The 18,500-nt window shown below is 50.3% G+C and overlaps 2 protein-coding genes across 3 annotated transcripts in view; one reads left to right on the forward strand and one right to left on the reverse strand.

The window, feature by feature from the left end:
* The window catches only part of LOC143372005 (uncharacterized), a 67,020-nt gene that overhangs the window by 22,806 nt on the left and 25,714 nt on the right, over window positions 1-18,500 (forward strand). For both annotated transcript variants that reach the window (XM_076817779.1, XM_076817780.1), the window contains exons 3-4: window positions 694-784; window positions 13,760-13,846. In XM_076817779.1, the coding sequence (XP_076673894.1) occupies window positions 763-784; window positions 13,760-13,846 (109 nt within the window). In that variant the 5' untranslated portion in view covers window positions 694-762. The remainder of the gene's footprint in view (window positions 1-693; window positions 785-13,759; window positions 13,847-18,500) is intronic.
* On the reverse strand, window positions 7,629-8,649 carry LOC143372030 (uncharacterized). The gene is made up of 2 exons (XM_076817830.1): window positions 8,567-8,649; window positions 7,629-8,302 (listed from the first exon to the last, which is right to left on the reverse strand). The coding sequence occupies exons 1-2, from the start codon at window positions 8,579-8,581 to the stop codon at window positions 8,021-8,023; spliced, it is 297 nt and encodes a 98-aa protein (XP_076673945.1). The 5' UTR covers window positions 8,582-8,649; the 3' UTR covers window positions 7,629-8,020.

The raw sequence follows: 18,500 nt of genomic DNA on the forward strand, positions 1-18,500 counted from the left end.
GCGCGAGTGGTTGAAACGGAGCATCTCGGTGCACCGGGCGGCGCAGAGTGGATTTCTCCGCGTAATCGGTGGTTAATTTAATCGAGATGCGGGCTGCATTGATGGAATTCGCGAAACGTCTGGCGGCTGGATGGGAGCACCTCTATCGATCCATCGCGGAGCTTGCAGCTCTCCGATTTAGCAACCCTCCCGCGACCGAGGCTATCCCATGAAAAAAAGCGGGAAACACTTGGACTCGAGGGAGGAGCGTGCCGTTACCTCCGCGAAATTGAAGAGGGTCGTTTGATTTATGGTGGATCCGCTCTAGGACCCCCCTTCTTTCTCATTCTACGCTCGAATTTCGTAAAGTTGCTCTCTCCCTCGCCCACCCTCTTCCACCCTCTCCAATTACTCACTCTCGCCTTGGCGTGCCCTCGAGAATGCACCGCCCATTGTCCCCTTTTCGTATCTACCCCTTTACTCGCCCCCGATCGATCAGCGAGATCGGCGAGATCGAGCCGCGCCGAGATACGGCGAGATCGATTCCCCATATTTTCGCCAACAGCTGTTTCCTCCGCAAATAGCCGAACGACCAACGTTCTTCCTGCCCGTGGAATGTTCCCGGTACATGCGCTTTATCGAATCCACACACTGAAAGTGCTCGCTGTAAATTCCACCTCCCCTCTAACCGTGCTGCATCTCTTTCTGTTCCAGGTACGTAACTGCAGTGGATGATTCGTTTCTCGAACTCGCGGCAGTTGGTCGAACGGTCCATACTCTTCGATGATATCTCTATGTATACAAGGTAATTAGACTTTACTTTTTTTTTTTCATTTATCTTTCCGCCGACTCGACACCCGTAACTCTAATTCGAGCAAACGATCAGTTTCACTTCTGCTCGGAGTCCTGAACGAGATAGCTTCGGTAACGCCGTAATTCCTTTAACATTCCTCCGCGTTCTTTACAATTTTCCTGCGATAAGATACAGGGAAGATTACGTATACGGGTGTCGCGTTAGAGAAGCTACAGAAGCACACTGTAGCCGAGAAAAGTAAGCTTCTCTTCCCTCTTTTCTTCCTAACTTCTGTTTTCCTCCGTTCAACTTGGAGAATAAATTTCAGGCTAACCTCGTCTTGTATTCGAGTAAACGTGTTGTCTTTTCTTCCCTGCTTACGTTTGTAGCGCGCACGGATCCAATCTCTTCCAATTCCTCGTCCGCGAGTGACGCTTTTCGTCGCTGACGTTGAAACCCACCGAGAAACATGCTTTCCCTTTTTATACGGAGACTGACGTACGCGCGATAGACGGCAGGTCTGGAGGAGACGGTTCGCCAGACGAACGAAGTCGTTAGTTTATATCGAACGATCCTACGTTCGTCCCGAACCCGCCGAGTGCGAGTTGCGTTCCGACCGAATTCCGTCGCCCGATGTGCGATTTCGAAAGCTAGAGAGCACGCGAGCTCGAGGAAAGGGTCCAAGTGTCAAGGATGGGACGCGTTTCAGAAGGTTTTTCGTTAACAGCAGGTTAAGTGGCTCTTCTTTATCTCCGGTAAGATCCACTTGGACCACTGTCCCAGTTCGTGGGAGAAGATGTTGCGCCACTGGGAAGAAGCAGTTGCGTATTCGTGTATATAATCCGCTTCGCCGTGGCTCGAATAGATGGTTACTTTCACGCCAACTCACCAATCGTTCCGATCGACTGTCCCGCGACGGTGACGAAATCTGGGGATCCCACTTTTCCTTCGTAAAATTATCAGGCCCTGTCCTGCGTCCCTCCACAGACTTCTCTTCAACTAACAATTCGTCAGAGATTTCTGAAGCAAGCTGTTTCTTTACTATGCTTCCAAAAACGTCTTCCACTTTCCCTTGGATCGTCAGGACCTTGGGCCAACCCCTTTTCTCCTCGCAGTCGAGGGATTGGCAGTTTTAGAGCTTCCACTGTACAGTGTCGCAGAACGCGCGCGGATCTCCGCTCTATCGATTTCAATAAAGAGGGATTTTCCGGGCGTACGTATTGTGCGCGGCGCCGAGAGCATCAGCCAGCACTAGCCTAGCACCAGCCAAAGAGGAAGGATGCGCGGAGGTTAACAACGCTAGCAATACCAGGCGGTGGGCTCGAAACGGGATTATCGGGTACTCGAAAAAATCAGTGAAGAAGCTCCATCCCTGTTTCGTAATTTCACGCATGGGATCGTTGCGTGGGAGAGCCAGAGAGAGAGAGAGAAAGAGAGAGAGGAGGGCTGTCGAAGGTTTTTCGAGTCGGTTCCAGAGAGACTGGTTGCAGCCGAGATCGCCGTTACAAGAGGCCGCCCGCGTGTTTGCTTCTCGTATAAATGCGATAATTAGCACTCACAGGCGAGCGAAACGAGGGCTGGCTGGCGTATTTGCACGGTGCACGGCGGTTCGTTCTCTGATTAATGGTTACGTCTCCTATGGTGCGCGTTTCCACAAAGTCTCTGTCGGAATCCTCTTTTCATCGTGGCTCCGTATCACGGGCTGACGCGTCAATTATAAATACATTTCTCCCTCGGATCTCTTCCTGCGCCAATCGTACAATCTCTTCCCTGCTTTACTCCGCAACCGATACGTCAGCCCGTGCACCTACCCACATGCGCTTGCAGTGCGACGTAACAGTACCTATAGCGAATGGTTCTGTAAATAGTTGCAGCTTACCGGAGTCGATAGGATTATAAGTGCGTTCCCTGGCCCTTAACCCTCGAGCGGGCGCGCTTTGCGAACCTCGTTCACCGATCTGCGTAGTTCCTTCATTAGGTCTCGGTAGGACAAACATTCTCTCCGCGCGATCGTGGTGTTTCAAGAACCCTATGATGCTTGTGCCAGTTGATTTTCATTTTTGGTGTTAAAAGTGTTCTGCATATACTATTTTTGTGTTTTTAAATACGTTTACTGCGTTTTTGGATACATTGCTAATATTTTCCCATGAAATTTAATTTAAGTTTTACCACTGTCAACAGAGAAACCGTTTCTGAAGTGTAAGGGGGCTAAAATGATTATTTTCAACTGATGAACTGAGTTCGCCACGCGCCTGCTCGTGTACCTCTCGTTGGCGCGCCCGCCCAAGGGTTGAGAAACATTCCCCTCTTCCATTTCAGATTTTTCAGGTCGAATTTTGCTATCAGAGGCAATGATTTGCGCGAAGAGCTAAATTCAAGCGATCAGAGCCTTCTGCCCTTAAATCACCTGGGTACAATTTAACTTTTCGTTATATTGCAATGCTATATAATCTTATGCCACCCTGGCTATTACTTAATGGGGCTTCCGGCGGAATAAATAAAATATTGTCGAAGGGTCTTGAGCGAAGTGGAAAAGACTCTCGAGGCAGCGCCGATTAATGTCGGAGCGGAAGCAGCGTCGCGTGTCCCTGCCAATGAATTTGCCTCGCGCTCGCTATTTCGACCAATGAATATTCATCGGACATCGGCGGCGGGGACACGCGTAACGCAGCGAGCGGCGTGGCGTCTCTCGTGTGCAGATTGAATAATAGTTGCACGCGCGAACCTGCGTCAGATTTAATCGCACAGTTAATAGGAGCGTGCGTACGTTTTCATCCCGGGTTGCTTTGCCTTCTTTAGTACCGCCGAGTATGAATCCACGAACGATACCTATTTCCATGGAGATAGGAAGACACGATCGTATACAGTCCCTGCGAAGATTAAACGCGGCAGCGCTTCCTCCTTCTAATGCGTCGGGACGTCGTCGAAAGGCATCCACAAAGAGTATTTCGTCTTGCCTTTAATCTCGCGTCCTTGCCGAGCGCATCAGAGCGTCCCCCGGGCTCGCGAGTCTCAGCGCCGGGGAATAAGGTAAAGAGACATCGCTCGTTAGGCCGAGCTACGTGCATGGCAGAAGTATTTCTTCCCAAGAGACTGAGAGGAGAATGCTCGGACGAAGGGTGGGACTGGTCGAGTAAAAATGTCCGAATTATCGACACAGCATCTGAGCAGGGGGGAAGTCGGAGCTGAGGGATGGACGTCCTGGAAAGCACTTGTACCTACGTGACGCGAATTCAGCCCTGGGAAAGCCTGCCGAAAATCTGACTCTGCCGTGTTGCCTCGGTGTCTGGGGCGCTTCCGACTCCACCGCCCTTGTCCCTTTCCGACGATGAAATTCCTGTAGCTCGCAAAGAGCTTACACGGCCGGCTGAAGGGGCGCGTGTTGAGTGCAGGGGCAAAGGGCTGTGTTGCAAGAGCTGGCGCTGCACGGGATGACGGGAGGAGCGGCGGCGACGTCGGGCAGACGTCGAATTGGATTCCATCGGCTGGACTCATTCGATTAATTACTCGGCATCAAAGATCGACCGGAGCTCGGTGGAACTTGACCAGTGGATCCCTGGGGACAATTGCGTTAAACCGGCTTTTGTTTGCGGACGTGCACCCGCAGGACTCGTCTCTGGACCCTTCGTTCCACCGTCCGAATTTCGTTCCGCTCGTTATCAGCGCGAACGTCTGTTTCGAAGGAAATTAATTGCGCGGTCCCTTGCCAAGGTAAACACGTAGGAAGACGCTGGTAGGTTCTTCTCTTTGGCTTCTCGTTCTTTCGTCTCGCAAGCGACACTATTCAATTGATGATGGAATAACGCAGATTTCTTTATATCGATCGAAAGTATTTGTCGCAAAGATCACAAAAATGTAAATTAAAGATGCTCCCAAGAGCTGGTCTGAACTTGAAAAATCGACAAAGGTGGAACAGGGGAAAAGAAAAATGAGGGAAAGAGAATGACAAATCTGTCTGTTGAAATTTATATATCTCTATTATATGAAAATATAGTATAGTAAATGAATGATAATTCATTAATGATAGATAATAATTCGAAAAAATTAATGATAATAAATGATAATACTAATGAAATCACAACAGTGAGTAATATTAACCATTGCATTGAAAAAGTGATTGAAGCAATAATAAATTTCACAATCACTCGAACGAGCGAACACTGTTTCTTTCATACCTTGATCAACGAGACAGTCTAAACGTGTCACTGCGAAGACTGATCGACAGATCACACATATACTGTGCGACGTCATTAGTATTATCATCTATTATCATTAATTTTTTCTAATTACTATCTATCATTAATCTATTATCATTCATTTACTATAATGTATTTTCATATAATAGAGATAATTAAATTTGAACACACGGATTTGTCATTCTCTTTCCCTCATTTTTCTTCTTTCCCGGTCCCACCTTTGTCGATTTTTCAAGATAAGATCAGCTTTTGGGAGCAGTTTACATTTTTCTGACCTTTGTGACATATACTTCGGATCTATACAAAAAATCTGTGCCATTCCATCATCAATCGAATAGTGTTCCTTATCAGCGCTCCAGCAACTCGCTACGCTTACTTCTTCCTTGTAATTATGTACATCGTTGAGGGAATGTCGCGAGGATCGGCGTTCGCGAATTTCTTTAAAAACGATACCTGGAAATTTTTACAGCGTCCAATGGTTCGTGGACGGGTGACGAGCGCTGCTTTATCGCGCCGATGAAAAGCGTCGGTTTAGCGAAACGAGAGCATGCGATTCCGACGGCAATCGAATCGCCCGCGATACGCAACAATAGCGCGCCCCGCCGATCCCGATTCTCGCGCATTGTTCGACGAGAACGAGTGAGAAGGGCGTTTGAAAAATTTCACCAAAGATGCCTCGCGCTATCGCGAACTTCCGCTTCATTCGCGTGGAATGTCATCGGGATCGATAGACGAATGGGGAGTACTCTGTTTTCATCGGCCTAAAAGCCTCGTTTGCTCTAACGATTTACCACCCTGCGCGCTCGAGCCTCGAGAGAAGAGTCGAGAGAATTCTTGACGTTTTTTTACGGCTGCGCCGCGACAGAAAACGCACCGGTTTATCCGTCAGTCGGTTCGCGACAAATTGCAGCCAAGTTCTGGCGTGTAAGCAAGCAGCGCGCGAGAATTAGGGACCGCGCGTTGAGAGACTCTCGGACGTGTTTACTCATCGAAATTCATATTAGCAGGGGTACGCGTACCTCGAGCCTCGCATTAGTATGTTCCAGACAGCTCTCGTTGCTTCGCCTTCGGTAGCAGCTGCAACAAATGCGGCCGCCACCGAACCCGGGGCTTGTGCTTTTAAGATCCGCAGCTCTCTCGTAACAACTGCTTCCCAAATCGCTGCTCCGTCGTGCGATTGTCGTTTAACGCGCACAAGTACTTACTCGCGAAGGTGGCGGAAGGTGGAGGCGGAAAAGTCTGGGGCACCTGCTCGTTGAATGGCCAGGTCACCGAGCAACAGTGTCTTAGGCTTTAATACTCGAGATAGGATCCCTCGGGAATCGGAAATACGACATCGAAGATGACGCCCTGGAAATAGAAAGGTTCGGTATTTCCAACGATGCTCGGAGGATATGTCGCGTCCGTTGCGAGCTACGTGACATAGTTCTCGATGGGACAGTCCCTAATGCTGACCGGTCGGGAATCGACAGTTTAGAGTGGCGTGGATGTAACGCGAGGAAATTGAGGTGTCACCCAACGGATCTACTGAAAATTTACCCGCGATCATTCGGTGATTCCGAAATCGAGCTGTCGCGTATTATTTTTCACGTCCCACCTCTTCGGCGACACTTTGCATCTCGGCGAACCACGATGCAGGTTCTACGCGGTCGTTCGACGGAGTCGGAGAGAAAGTACGCTCGCGAAGAAGCGGCATTCGTACTCGTGTCTCGTCCCGCATCGATTTCCTCTCGGTTCCTTCGTGATACCGAAATCTAGAGCCTCTCGAACGTTGGATGTTCCCACGAAAGCCACGTGCGTTGAGTAATTGAAACGATAGCCTATCGATTCGCTCGGGAGAAATGCGCGTGGAAATTGGAACGATAATTTGGGGATCCTCCGGCAATAAGCGGCTGGCTACCCTAAATCATTTGTTGAGTTAATTTAGCCGCGGACGCGACTAACTGGTGCGAGTTTCGGTCGGGTGTTTCCGGTGGGTATGGTTGATTTGTCGCCGGATGGAGAACCGAAAACCGCAAAGTCCTGCGCCGCCGAGGAGGGCGAACATCGGTGAAACTCGGAATAATCTTGGAACGCAATTTAACGCGGGCGAACGCAGCCCGGCACCGGCTTAATTATCGCGCCGGACAGTGCGCGCCGGCAATTAAAACTTCCACCACGGTCCATGTATTTCGAGATCCCGCGGCTAAGCCGTTTCCTCTTGTAACGTGCGACACGATTTCCTCGTGGCCTTACGTTCGGGCTGCCTCGACCCTCCGCTAACTCCGTCCGTGGTTCTTGACCGTCTGAGTTTAAGGGCTCTGATTTCGCTTAGAAAAGATGTCGCCTCGTGTATTTGTGGTCCGCCTACTTCGTCACTCTTCAAGGGGGAATCCTATTTTTTTGGGCTAAAAACATAGCCAAATTTAGAATTTTTTTTTAAGAAACGAGCGATTCTGTTTATCTGAAATTTCGACCATGTTTTCATGCCGAACTCCTATATTTTGTATTAAAAATTAATATAAAAAAATTGAAATGGTTCAAACTTCAGATCAATCGAATCGCTAGTTTCAAAAAAAAAATCCTCAATTATTATGCTATGTTTTTAACCCCTCCAAAATAGAATTCCCCTCTTAACAGGGTAAAGATGGGTATAAATAAGAATTCTTCCATGATTTGCAAGAAACTTTATTACACGTGTCTTTTGCTATACACAGCACAATAGATATATGTATACATATACATGAAAATTGTTAGTAGATCGGCGAAGGATGCTGGCAACGGTTGTCGGATGAACTCGTTCGTTGTCACGATTCTAAAATTCTCGAATGCGAGCGATCCAATTGAAGAGGCACGCGAGATTAACCGTCGAGGATTGCCCGAATCGCCGAGTTTAAGATTTTGTGGTGGATCTCGGCGAGGCGCAGGTCGATGCGAGCATCCTTGGCCGTGGTTGTAATTCAATTCGTGCATCCCGATGAAATCTGGAGCGCTCTCGGCGGAGCTGTCTAGATATCGGCGCAGTCGTCGTGGGGCAGTTAAGGAAGGCAGTCCGGTGGTTGATGGAGGGTGTTTAGACAACGTAGTAGGGCGCGGAGTAAGCCGAGGCGTAGTACGGGTAGTTGTTGTAGGCTGCGTAAGGGTAGCTGTAGGCAGACGTGTACGCCAGCGGTGCGGTGTACGCGCTGTAGGCTACGGGCGCTGTGTAGGCCGCGCCCAGCAGCAACCCTCTCTTGTTCCTCGCAGCGTTTTCAGCTTCCGCCGCCGCCAGCGACTCGATCTTCGCCGGTTCGATCGACTCCGTGTCCAGGGGTTTCGCCAGAGCTACGCCGACCAGGGCGAGCAAAACGACAGCCTGTGGATTGCAATGCGTACATTAGACATCTCGTTGCAATAGTCATATAGTCGTGAATGGGCACAGAGAACAGTATTGCCATAGACATAAGAGCTCGATGCGTATTTACTTGGACCGACAGGCAAATATTCGTAATTTCAATCTGAATTCTAGTCTTTCGAGTAGTTACTAAGTAGTTCTCCGAGCGGAATGCTCGGCGAAGCTGTTCCCGGAGTTATGGCGACGAAGTTTGCATGGTAAATGGGTTGAAATGCGTTTACTCACTGCGATGCACTTCATGTTGTAGGTTGGCGAGGATGTGACAAGCTTGGAAGCCCGTTGAAAATCGATTGATGCTCGAGACACCGAACCAGCCCCCTTTTATATCTATCCGATCGCTACGCGAGCTGTACGTGCATCGACTGGCGATGTTTACCTCGCGTAATCGCGCATAATTATTAAGCTCTTGGCGTTGCCGGTCGCGAGGTTGCATCCAGAACGAGCAACCTCGCCGGGCCCTGGTTGCCGACGAAATTGAGCAACGCGTCCTTGGCCATTGTCCAAGCCGGCGACGCAAGAATCGTCGGGGTTTCGGCCGATTTTCCACGTTTTCGTAACTGCTCGCACGAGAGCGACAGAGAGCGCGTGCACTTTTCCATGGTAGCCTGGGAAGGTCTCGCGCAACGAAAGTGTAACGATTGCGTGGGATTCTTGTAATCTCGCGGGATCGTAGAAAGTTGGAGCGAGAGTGGGTGGACGGCTCGGCCTTGCGGAGGTCGCGACGGTGAACTCTAGCCGGGAGTGGGAGCAAGTCCCCCTATTGAAATTCCATTTGGGCGAGTTACGCGCAACCTCGCAGCTCGCAATCATTTTCACGACGACGATTTAGCTATTCCGTCCTTGTGCCCAATTGGTCCTCGTTCGCGGCCACCAAACCTAAATCGTCCCTCGGACACGGTTGCCCGCCGTTTTACAAGAGCGCGCGAAGGGCTCGCCTCGCAATATGGATCGGGAATATGTATTCCCCGGGAATTCTAAAGGACCCGGGTCGAGCAGGTTAACGAGTGCCGCATAAATGAATACCGGCTTGCACGTTTAGCGGGAGAACTGCACGCGAAATGGGAAGTGTGTCGGAGGGAAGAAGTCGCTCTCTTCGCACGCTCGTTGACTCGTTATTCTCGGCAAGAGGACGACGTCGACGACGACACCGGCGACGAGGATGATGACGCGATGGCACCGCGAAGTGGGCAATAACGACGTCGAGAGGACGGAAACGATAACGCTTAAGTAGCGCGTCGAGTATATCGCGCGCGCACCGGCTCCAAGAAAATTTGATTAAAGACGCGAAAAGGTGGCTCGGCGGTTTAGCTCGGTTATATTAATGCTTTGAGAGCAACCGCGTTTCCTCTCCTCGTTAGACCGAAGAAAGGAAAGACGAGCAAAATATCGGGCTTCATTTCCATCGCAAACGACCAGACGTTTGAGTGATATTTACGACACCGCGCCGCGGAAACCCTCGGACTATTTATCAGAGAAGAGCTTCCTGCTTCCGACCGCCCTCTCTTTAACAGACGATGGTCGATGGAGCATTTCGAATAGACGAGATAAACGCATCGTCGCGCCACCCAGCAGCCCGGACCTGCGCGCCAAGAAATTGCGGCGACACCGTTGTAATACACGTCCAATTTGTCTGCGAGAAGAAAAGCCAACGTCGGATGTGGCACGACAAAGAGTCCCTATCATTGGATACGTCTGGAAACGGGCAAGGTTCGATCGACGGCCAGCGGAGGATCGAATCGTTGGATACACGAGTAACTCTCCGTCTCGTGTTCCGTGCTTCGTGTTGCGCGTCTCGTGGGTATTCGCGATTGGCTATTCAACGGACTGCCGTCGTAAACCGTGGATAAAAAGGGTCCTAAAGCGAACATAAAGCTCGCCCGTTCTCGCCCGGCGGAAAACGAATTCTCGGCGCATCAGGGAGGACCACTCAGCCCTTCGGCCGCGACAAAAGAGATTTTTCTCTCTCGCGCGAGCACTCCGCGCCCCTCGCGCCCCCGTAGCCTTCGCTGTCTTCCTTTCTTCCAACGTCACCAGCCCCATCTTCCCCGGAGAGAAGTCGCGAGCGATTAGAGCGCCGCTTACAAATGCTCGAGCGTGATTATTTCGCTAATTGAAGAAAATAACGTTCCCCCGCATTAGCTGGCGCCGAGAATTTTTTTGCGAAGACTTCCGCATCGGCGCGACGCGCCACGTCGCGTCAAGTACGTACATGCGCGTAACTAGGTGCACGGGCTCGGGGCCTGGCGGAAATGGAGAATCGGAGTCACTGGAGTGCCGTCATTGTTTCGCCGTTCTTTAGAACACTCTCCGCATTAGCGTCGTGAATTGGTACAATGCAGGTTTCCCAGCCTTCTCGTTTTCTCCGCTTTTACCACTTCTTCCCTTTCTCTTTCCTCTCCTCTCTTTCCTCCTTGCTCCTTTTCCACGCTCGTTCCATTTACAGCTTACCGGCTACGTACCACTTTCCGCCCGAGCCGCGTCGACGCTTCTTCTCGTCCCTTCTTTCACCGCGGAGCTTCGCCGTGGAAAATGATTATGCCGCGGCCACTGTAACGGGGAAACGTTTGGAATCGCGACTCGTGCGACCCCGCTGCCCAATGGTTCGATTCTTTTCCCGCCATCGGCTTGTAGTTTGGGGGAAAGGGCCGATCGGAGAAATTCGCCGCAGCTGGTGCGTTCGGCTGGGCCCGACTATTTCGGGGACTCGAACAGGGAAGGCTCGAGATCTCCCCTATTTCCGTGGCGCTTGCAGAGAGGAGGGATCTTCGGAAAGCGCGAAACGCCGCTCGTTACTCGAGCGTTGTTGGCGATTCTCGTCAGGTTGAGCCCGCGTGACAAACGACGGACATTATCCGGTTCAGCGTGGCTCGGCGCGGCTTTAACGATAAATCGCCATCCCGATAATTAATATCCCGCCTTTGGGTCGCATCGTCTGATTATAAATAGCGGGAGAGGGTATCGCTTGCGGATGCGTTTCAGCTGGTCCACGTGTACCGATCAACAGCCAGGCGACAACCGGTCGACTGGTTCGTTTGTCCAATTCGTCAACGTTCTCTCAGCCGATCAACACCCCCCGCAGGTTCGAATTGTTCGAAGGGCTGATGTCTCGCGGAACGTGGAACGATCGAGGATCCGGTGGCAAATTTCGGGAGAGACTTTTTAAGCAAACCTATCGCGGCTGGACGGCTAGGGATTTTTCCTCGTATTTGCTCGGCAAAGTCCCGCGTTCTGTGGACATATTGGCTTCGATGCCGGCGCTTACATCTATATCCGACTAGGCAAGCCTCTCGATTCGGCAGCTTGGATTTCGTTGGATCGCATCGAAACCTGATTTATAGGATAACGGTGGAGGATACTTTCAATTTACTGGCGATCGAATCCGATAGCGGCTTCGTTGTTTCTTTGAAAGGACCGTGGGAATTGGAGAACGAAGCGGTGGAAGAAAGTGAAATTCGGCGGTGTCCGAGGGTGGCGTAAATGAAAAAGACGCTGAAGGCGGAGAGATAATCCGGTAGAGCGGGCGGTCGGTTGGATCGAGGAGCAGAAGTTTGTAGCCGAGACAGACTTGCTTAGTCGGCAGTTTCAATTAAGTATCGAGCTTTTGCTGACGGGGCACGTGGTGTTTCGCTCTCCCTTTCGGCGCACCCCATCGGCATCTTTTCCTCGTTAACTCTTAGCGGTGCGATATTTATCCTTCGCGATACCATCCAACGGTGCCGTCTTAAATTTCGTTTCACCCCTCCCACGGCTCTTCCATCCCGCCCACTCACCTGACCCTCCATCGTTTCCGGCGCTTGCGTGTTTCCCGGGGTATCGGTTTGCGTAACAGGGAGCCCCGAAGATTTCCACAAACGCACGCGGAACTGCAGCGGCGGTAGCGCCTGTTCGCCATGCCTGCGGAGTACGGAGCAAGGAGCGGGTCCACCCACGAGATGAGCAGATAGGAATAGAATTGGCGAGAACATTGTATTTCCGCGCATCATTGTCGTTACGCTGTGCCCGATCGCTGCCAAGTGGTGTGATTCGAAAAAGAGTCCGTCGACACGATCCGCCGCGCGGTGGAATTTCGATAGTTGCGAAAAGCTGACCGCTACGCGAATAGGACACACGGTCCTGTGTTCCCGCGGCGAGCCGTTAAGAGAGCGGGCTGGACAAATCACGGAAGACGTTAAAGGAGGATCGGTCTTGCTGTCTGGCAAGCGAGACCGTCCAAGGGGATGGCATTTAGGGTGGCGTCGCGGCGCCATGCGAGCAGAGAATGCGCAGCGCGCGCCCTTCTTCCGCGTCTGACGGTGCGAAAGATTTTCATTGAGCGTCGCCGTCGACATCGACGTCGTCAAAGGTCGTCTCGGTATAAATAACCTGGCGCCGTTGTTGGCTCGCTCTGGTTTCTCCGTTTCTGCGGTCAATTCTTTTCCCGCTGCACTTCGCACTGTGTTTCGCGGGCGGAGAGGAGTACCACGACCCTTCCCCGAAGTACCGAGCACCTTGCAAGCAGCCGAGCGCGGCTGGCGTAATTTGCAGAGACGCGCGAGAGCAATCGAACCGGATGGTCCTGGCAGGAAACTTAAAATTGGCCGAGGTTATTTAGATTACCGCTCCCCGAAGTTTACCAAACGAGTTCGATCTCTCGACGAAAACAAATTGTCTCCGCGGAAAGGGGGTTTCCAGCGAGATCGTCGAAGCTAATACGAAAAGTTCGGGCGACTGGTCTCTCGCGCGCTCTGATTCGCCTCTCACGGGAAAAATCGCCTGGCAGGGCCCGCGTTCAGCCGCCCTTCCCTTCGTCCTTTACCTCGATTCCACCCCGTGACGTGGGCGCGCTTGATTATCGGGGAGGCCAGGTGCATACTTACGCTCGCGAGAAACGCTAAGCCCGGCTCCTTGTCGAAGCCGGGCTCGTACAAAAGACGTTAGTATCTGTTTGCGATCTGTTGTTCCGTCGGCGCAGGAGTTTCGAACGTTTCCGTCGTTCGCGAGTTGCAAGACAGCTTGGCACCGTCATGTCGGCGGGTTATTTAGCAGAAAGGACGCGCAGGGGTGGAGCGACCGCGATATCCGCCCTCTCGTATTCAATTCGAAGCGAGGATAGAAGCTGGGATAAAAAGGGGGCGGTTCGAAACGCTGGAATTTCATTGAAAAGTTTCCTCGGAATTAGTCGCGAGGCTGAGACTAACCACTGCAAAGTTTTAACCAGCCTCGGCTGTTTCGCCGCACTTGACCCGGCTGGCTTTCCAGATTTTCCAATTGCGCGCAGTTTAAAGCCACGTCGACCCAGATGCGCAGGTCTCGGCAAACGTTTCTTTAGCTAGCGAAATGGTGTCAGGACTCGAGCGCCTTTCCAGGCGCGCCCGATTTACCCTCGCCGTAGTCGACTCGTCTCCGAGACATTAAACCATGCGTTTCCCTCTGTTGCAGAGAGCCTTGAAGGTGCCCGACAGCGGTTGCCGTCGACGTCCGCGTCGCCGTCGCTGTCACCGTCGGCATCGTTGGTGCTGTTGCAGTGTAAGTCTCCACCCATGCACTTGTCCTTGTTAACTCGCGATAAATCAACGGGATCGTCCTACCGGCCGCTGGTCCGCGAACGTTCGCCTCGTCGAAGCAATCCCTTTGACGGCAGTTGAGCTAAATTAAACGAAAAAAAAAAGAAGAAACTATCGGGGCCGATTTGACTGGATGTTGGAGGGAACCGACGTAGAATCGATTCGGCAATCGGATCACGCGCCCAGTCGGTTCATTAGGTTGTTTGGCCCCGGGCTCGATTAGCCGCTCGCCACGCCGAATTCCAGACCGTTGCCAAAATCTTTAAACGGCGATCCCCCGTTTGTTTCTCCTATGCACGAGTTCCTGCCTTGCAGAAATTCACCGCCGATTCCTAGCTAGCGTTCCACCGGAATCGGCCAGCCGCGGCCGGGCCTTTCGTTCGGAAAGGTCGCTCGATACGTGCCCCTTGCCAGCAGCCCCTAATTTTCAGGGGAGTCACGTGTAATTAATGCTGGAGGTGTGGTGGAGTGGTAAGAGCAACTAGCAATTCGGAGAGACTTGTTCGCATATGTTCTGCGTAGCAGGATTCCGTTTAAATGTGGGAAGAAATAGCGTTCCCTTGTTTTGAAACTGAGCAGACTCCTCTTGTCACTGAAGCGAACAGACCATTGACATTGCCCTCGCTGAATCGTCACGGAACCGATAAGTGTGTTTAGACCATAAAGCATCGAATTGGACGGCAAGACTCGCTGAAAGGCGCCTACGGCGTTCCACTTTCGACTTACGTGTATACATATGTAAGTGTTCAATGGGATGGATGGGTGCGTGAGAGAGATATGCGTGGAGCGAGACACAGGGTCCTCACGACCCTACTCGAGTCTCGCGTTTTTTCCCACAACTCTTTCGAGCCGACCGTCTCGCTGCTCGAACATGTTTACTTTATCGCTCGACTAGTTTCGTGGACTTCTCGTATTTCGCTGACCCAGCATGTTTTGCGGCAGTGGACGAGATATAGGGAACCGGGTCGGATCATCCAGCCGTGAAGGTAAACAGGCTTCGGCGTCGAAGTAGCAGCCTTGCTAAAAAAAAAAACGTGGGAGAAGGAGTCGAGGCGCACTTGGGGTCGTAAAATAAATAGTATGTCCAGTCTCCTTTGCTTCTCAGTGGTATAAACTACGATGTCCACTACACGGGCTTGGGCTTTTCTGCTTCGATCATTTCTGCCACTTAATCGCTGAATTTATGATATCACTGTACCTCCACCATCACGCACATGGCTCTGTTGACCGTGATACAGTTGTTCGTACATATTTACGACGCGCGAGATAGAGGAGCGTTGACGCGTTCCGGCGATTACCCTCGATTCGATGCTTTAGGAGGTAATTATTAGGTCAGAGGGGAACGTAACGGCGAAGATTCTTGCGAGCTTTTATTATCCGGCTCGCCGCAGACTGGACGGAATGCGAAATTATGAGCTGGCGTGTCTCGCGTGACGATATGTCGTTGAAGTAGGGTATCGGTGCGATCGAAACCGCGAGCTTTTCGTTGAGTCTCGTCCACCGATGGGGAAAAACTCTGACACAGTTACCCCTAAAGAGTGCCACTTTCTTGTGTCCGCGATCACATATAGCTTGTCTGTTCAGTTCGACTCACGGGGGTTCTGGTGACTCTTGAAAACGTCTCGGAGTCGCCAGGAGATTGCGATGTGACTTTCGTAGCGTAGGTTTTAGAATCTGGAGAGGGTCGAGGGTCTGGATCGAGTGTAGTTCACAGAATAGTTTCTAGTTGGGGGTGATTAATTTTTTTGGGGGCACAAATATTAAATTTTTATTCCTTTTTCAATGCAAGTAGCAGCACAAGATGTCCAACTAATACTATCTACCGTCAAGGACCCAGTTCCTGAGCACTTAGGAGTAACCACCGCGGGCTTTTAAACGTGTAAAGGGAAAACTTAACCAATTTTAAAAGATTTTTTGTTATTTCAGTAAATCTATGTTTTATCTTTAATTTGGTATTAACAAAAGTGCACGCATAATAATAATTATTTTATAATTTAATTTTGAAATCACCTTCACACCTTTTACTATGAGTTATCAAATTTTGCGTATAAATTTCAAAATACTTCATAATTATTTAGTAATTTGTTAGAATAAATTTGTATCACAATAAGCTTATTATTTGGTTTATTTTCCTAAACCGATCAGGAACTGGGTCATTGACGGTATCCTTGGAAAAAAATTTCATTGCAAAATTTGGGCACTGTGAGAATTTTGCGCAAAGTGCTGCATCTCTCCGATAATTGTCCTGTATACGTATTCTAACACGACAGATTTCGGTTTTCTACTAAAAACCATCCGTAATTTTCTCTACACTACACTCGGAGCGTTGCTTGGCGCGGAGTTTCAGCCGGACGTGGATGACCATCCAAAGCGAAGATCGATAACGGCGGACAAAGGGACACGAGTCCGCAGAGAATTGATCCGAGACTGTTAACGGCGGGAACACATGGTCTGGGTTAATGAGCCGGCTCATTTCAAACGCTACACTCCCTTAATGCGTTCAGTTTCGGGAATCTAAAGGGACGAGCGCAGTTCCTGGCGAACAATGCTTCCCGGTAAGACATAATCGTAAACGATAATACTCTGGAGGGTTGCAGTTCGCGAGCGAACTGGCACGCGTGCAGTTGTGGGTTCCGTCACCGACATTGCTAATGTTTCGAGGGTGGCTGCGAGTTACGTGCGCGTTCCCTTGGGCGCGTTCCGTCACGTCCAATGGGCCCTACAGATTCTCCAAAAAAAGACAGCATGTGGTCGATTACCAAGATTGCTAACCATCCTGTTCTCGCGATCTGAGAATCTGTGCGACTGAAGGAGATGGCTGCGTAGATTCTAAAAGCGAGATTAACCCTAGAACGACACTGTGGGGTTAGAAAATTTGAATGTTCTCTACAAACGTGTTAAGGGGGGAGACCACTGTAATGGTCTGAAAAGTAAGGGTGCTTTCGGGAATTTTTTTCAACCAAACGACGCGAGTAAATCAATGTATTGCTTAGTATAGTTAATATGTACATATCGAAGGGTAAGAAAAAATATTTTTCAATCAAATTCATAAATCCGTTTCTTGTGTACTCTTCGTCAAAATTTGCGCTGCGGCAAAATCGTGCTTGTCGCGTTTACAGTGCCCAGGCCATATGGTTAATCCGAATTCAAAAAGACAAAAATATTTAGAAACTAGAAGCCTACCTCTATTACGTGACGATCCAAAAAAGTAAAAATCGCAAAAAATTACAAAATTGGGGAAATGTTGATAAAAGCAATAGAATTAATTGAAAATTCGTTAATTGAAAAAAAAACTGATCTTCGCGTAATAGCGACGGGTTTTCCGTACAATAAATGCCCTTGCTCCTGTCAATTGGACGTATAGTTTTATCTGTAGACTGTCAACGCGGTTGAAAAATCTCATTCTGAGGAAAACGCGTTCAATGTTCCGCGCGGCTCAGTCGCGCGCTTGACACCGCTTCACGGAAAATACTACATCTCCGTTAATTTGGCGAATATCTTCAAAAAATTTGGAGAGAGCATTCTTGAAACGTGCGTCTTTCAGAAAATGTAAAAAAAAAGAAAAAAAATCAATTTTCCGAATTTTTACAGTGGTCTCCTCCCTTAATGGACGCTAGAATAGTTTTCACCCCAAATTTCAATTTGCAGTGAACACCTACCTTCCCTGAAGACACGCAAAGAGAAAGGCAAAAGAGTTTTTCGGAAACGACACCTAAGTGAATTTTGAAATACTTAAATATTTAAATTTCAATTCGAAGAGTATCAAACATATGCGCTCTTAAATTGTCAAAATGTCGTTCTACGGTTAAAGTTGTCCAGCGAAAATGGAGTCACGGCAGAACGGTTACCCGCAACACTTATTCGCAAACGACGACGATGATTTCTATCGGCGCCGTGAAAATGCTGGAAGCTTTTCTTGCGATCTTTACGAAACCCCTCCGGTCAAGATCCGCTCGTAGCGCAATAACCCTCGACGTGGATGGACGCCCGTAAATCGCTGACCTTTTCCCAGACACCCTCGCCTCTTCCTTTCCCCCTTCGCGTCCTCTACAATCTACAGCGAACTTCCTCAAGAACCAACCTGCCTCTTTCGGATCCACCATCTTCTTCGTCAGCTTCCGGACGCAGGAATCCGTCGCCCTCGAGGGCGCGGGATCGCGAGCGGCGAGCACCACGCGGCGAGTAAACGTTTTGTGAAAAATGGTTGCGCGATAACGCGGGTCGATTCGTCGCGACTCAGCCCCGACCAGCTTCGCGTCGCTCCACTCGTCTCGGCTCGCACGGTTCGTCGACTTTCACGTCCGATCACTCTCTTTGCTCCTCTCTACGCTGGCAAATCAATACCCATCCACGGTTCCCACCCTCCTTCGGCTTTTTCTCGCCGCCTCTCCTCTCCTCTCGGCGTGAACTTTGCGACGCACGACCCTGCGGCTGGTCGAACCACCCGCCTTTCAAAACTCGCTAGCGTCACCTTCGCCGCCGTCCGTTAAATCCTGCAGACGTACTACTTAGCTTGCCGTCCACTCCCTCCACCCTCTCGCTTCACTCCAACGTCGGACGTATACGTACTTACCTACATTTACGTGCACAGCGCTTGTCAGCCATCGACGTTTCGC

This window comes from Andrena cerasifolii, chromosome 8, assembly GCF_050908995.1.
Source record: "Andrena cerasifolii isolate SP2316 chromosome 8, iyAndCera1_principal, whole genome shotgun sequence".
NCBI classification, from domain to species: Eukaryota; Metazoa; Arthropoda; class Insecta; order Hymenoptera; family Andrenidae; genus Andrena; species Andrena cerasifolii.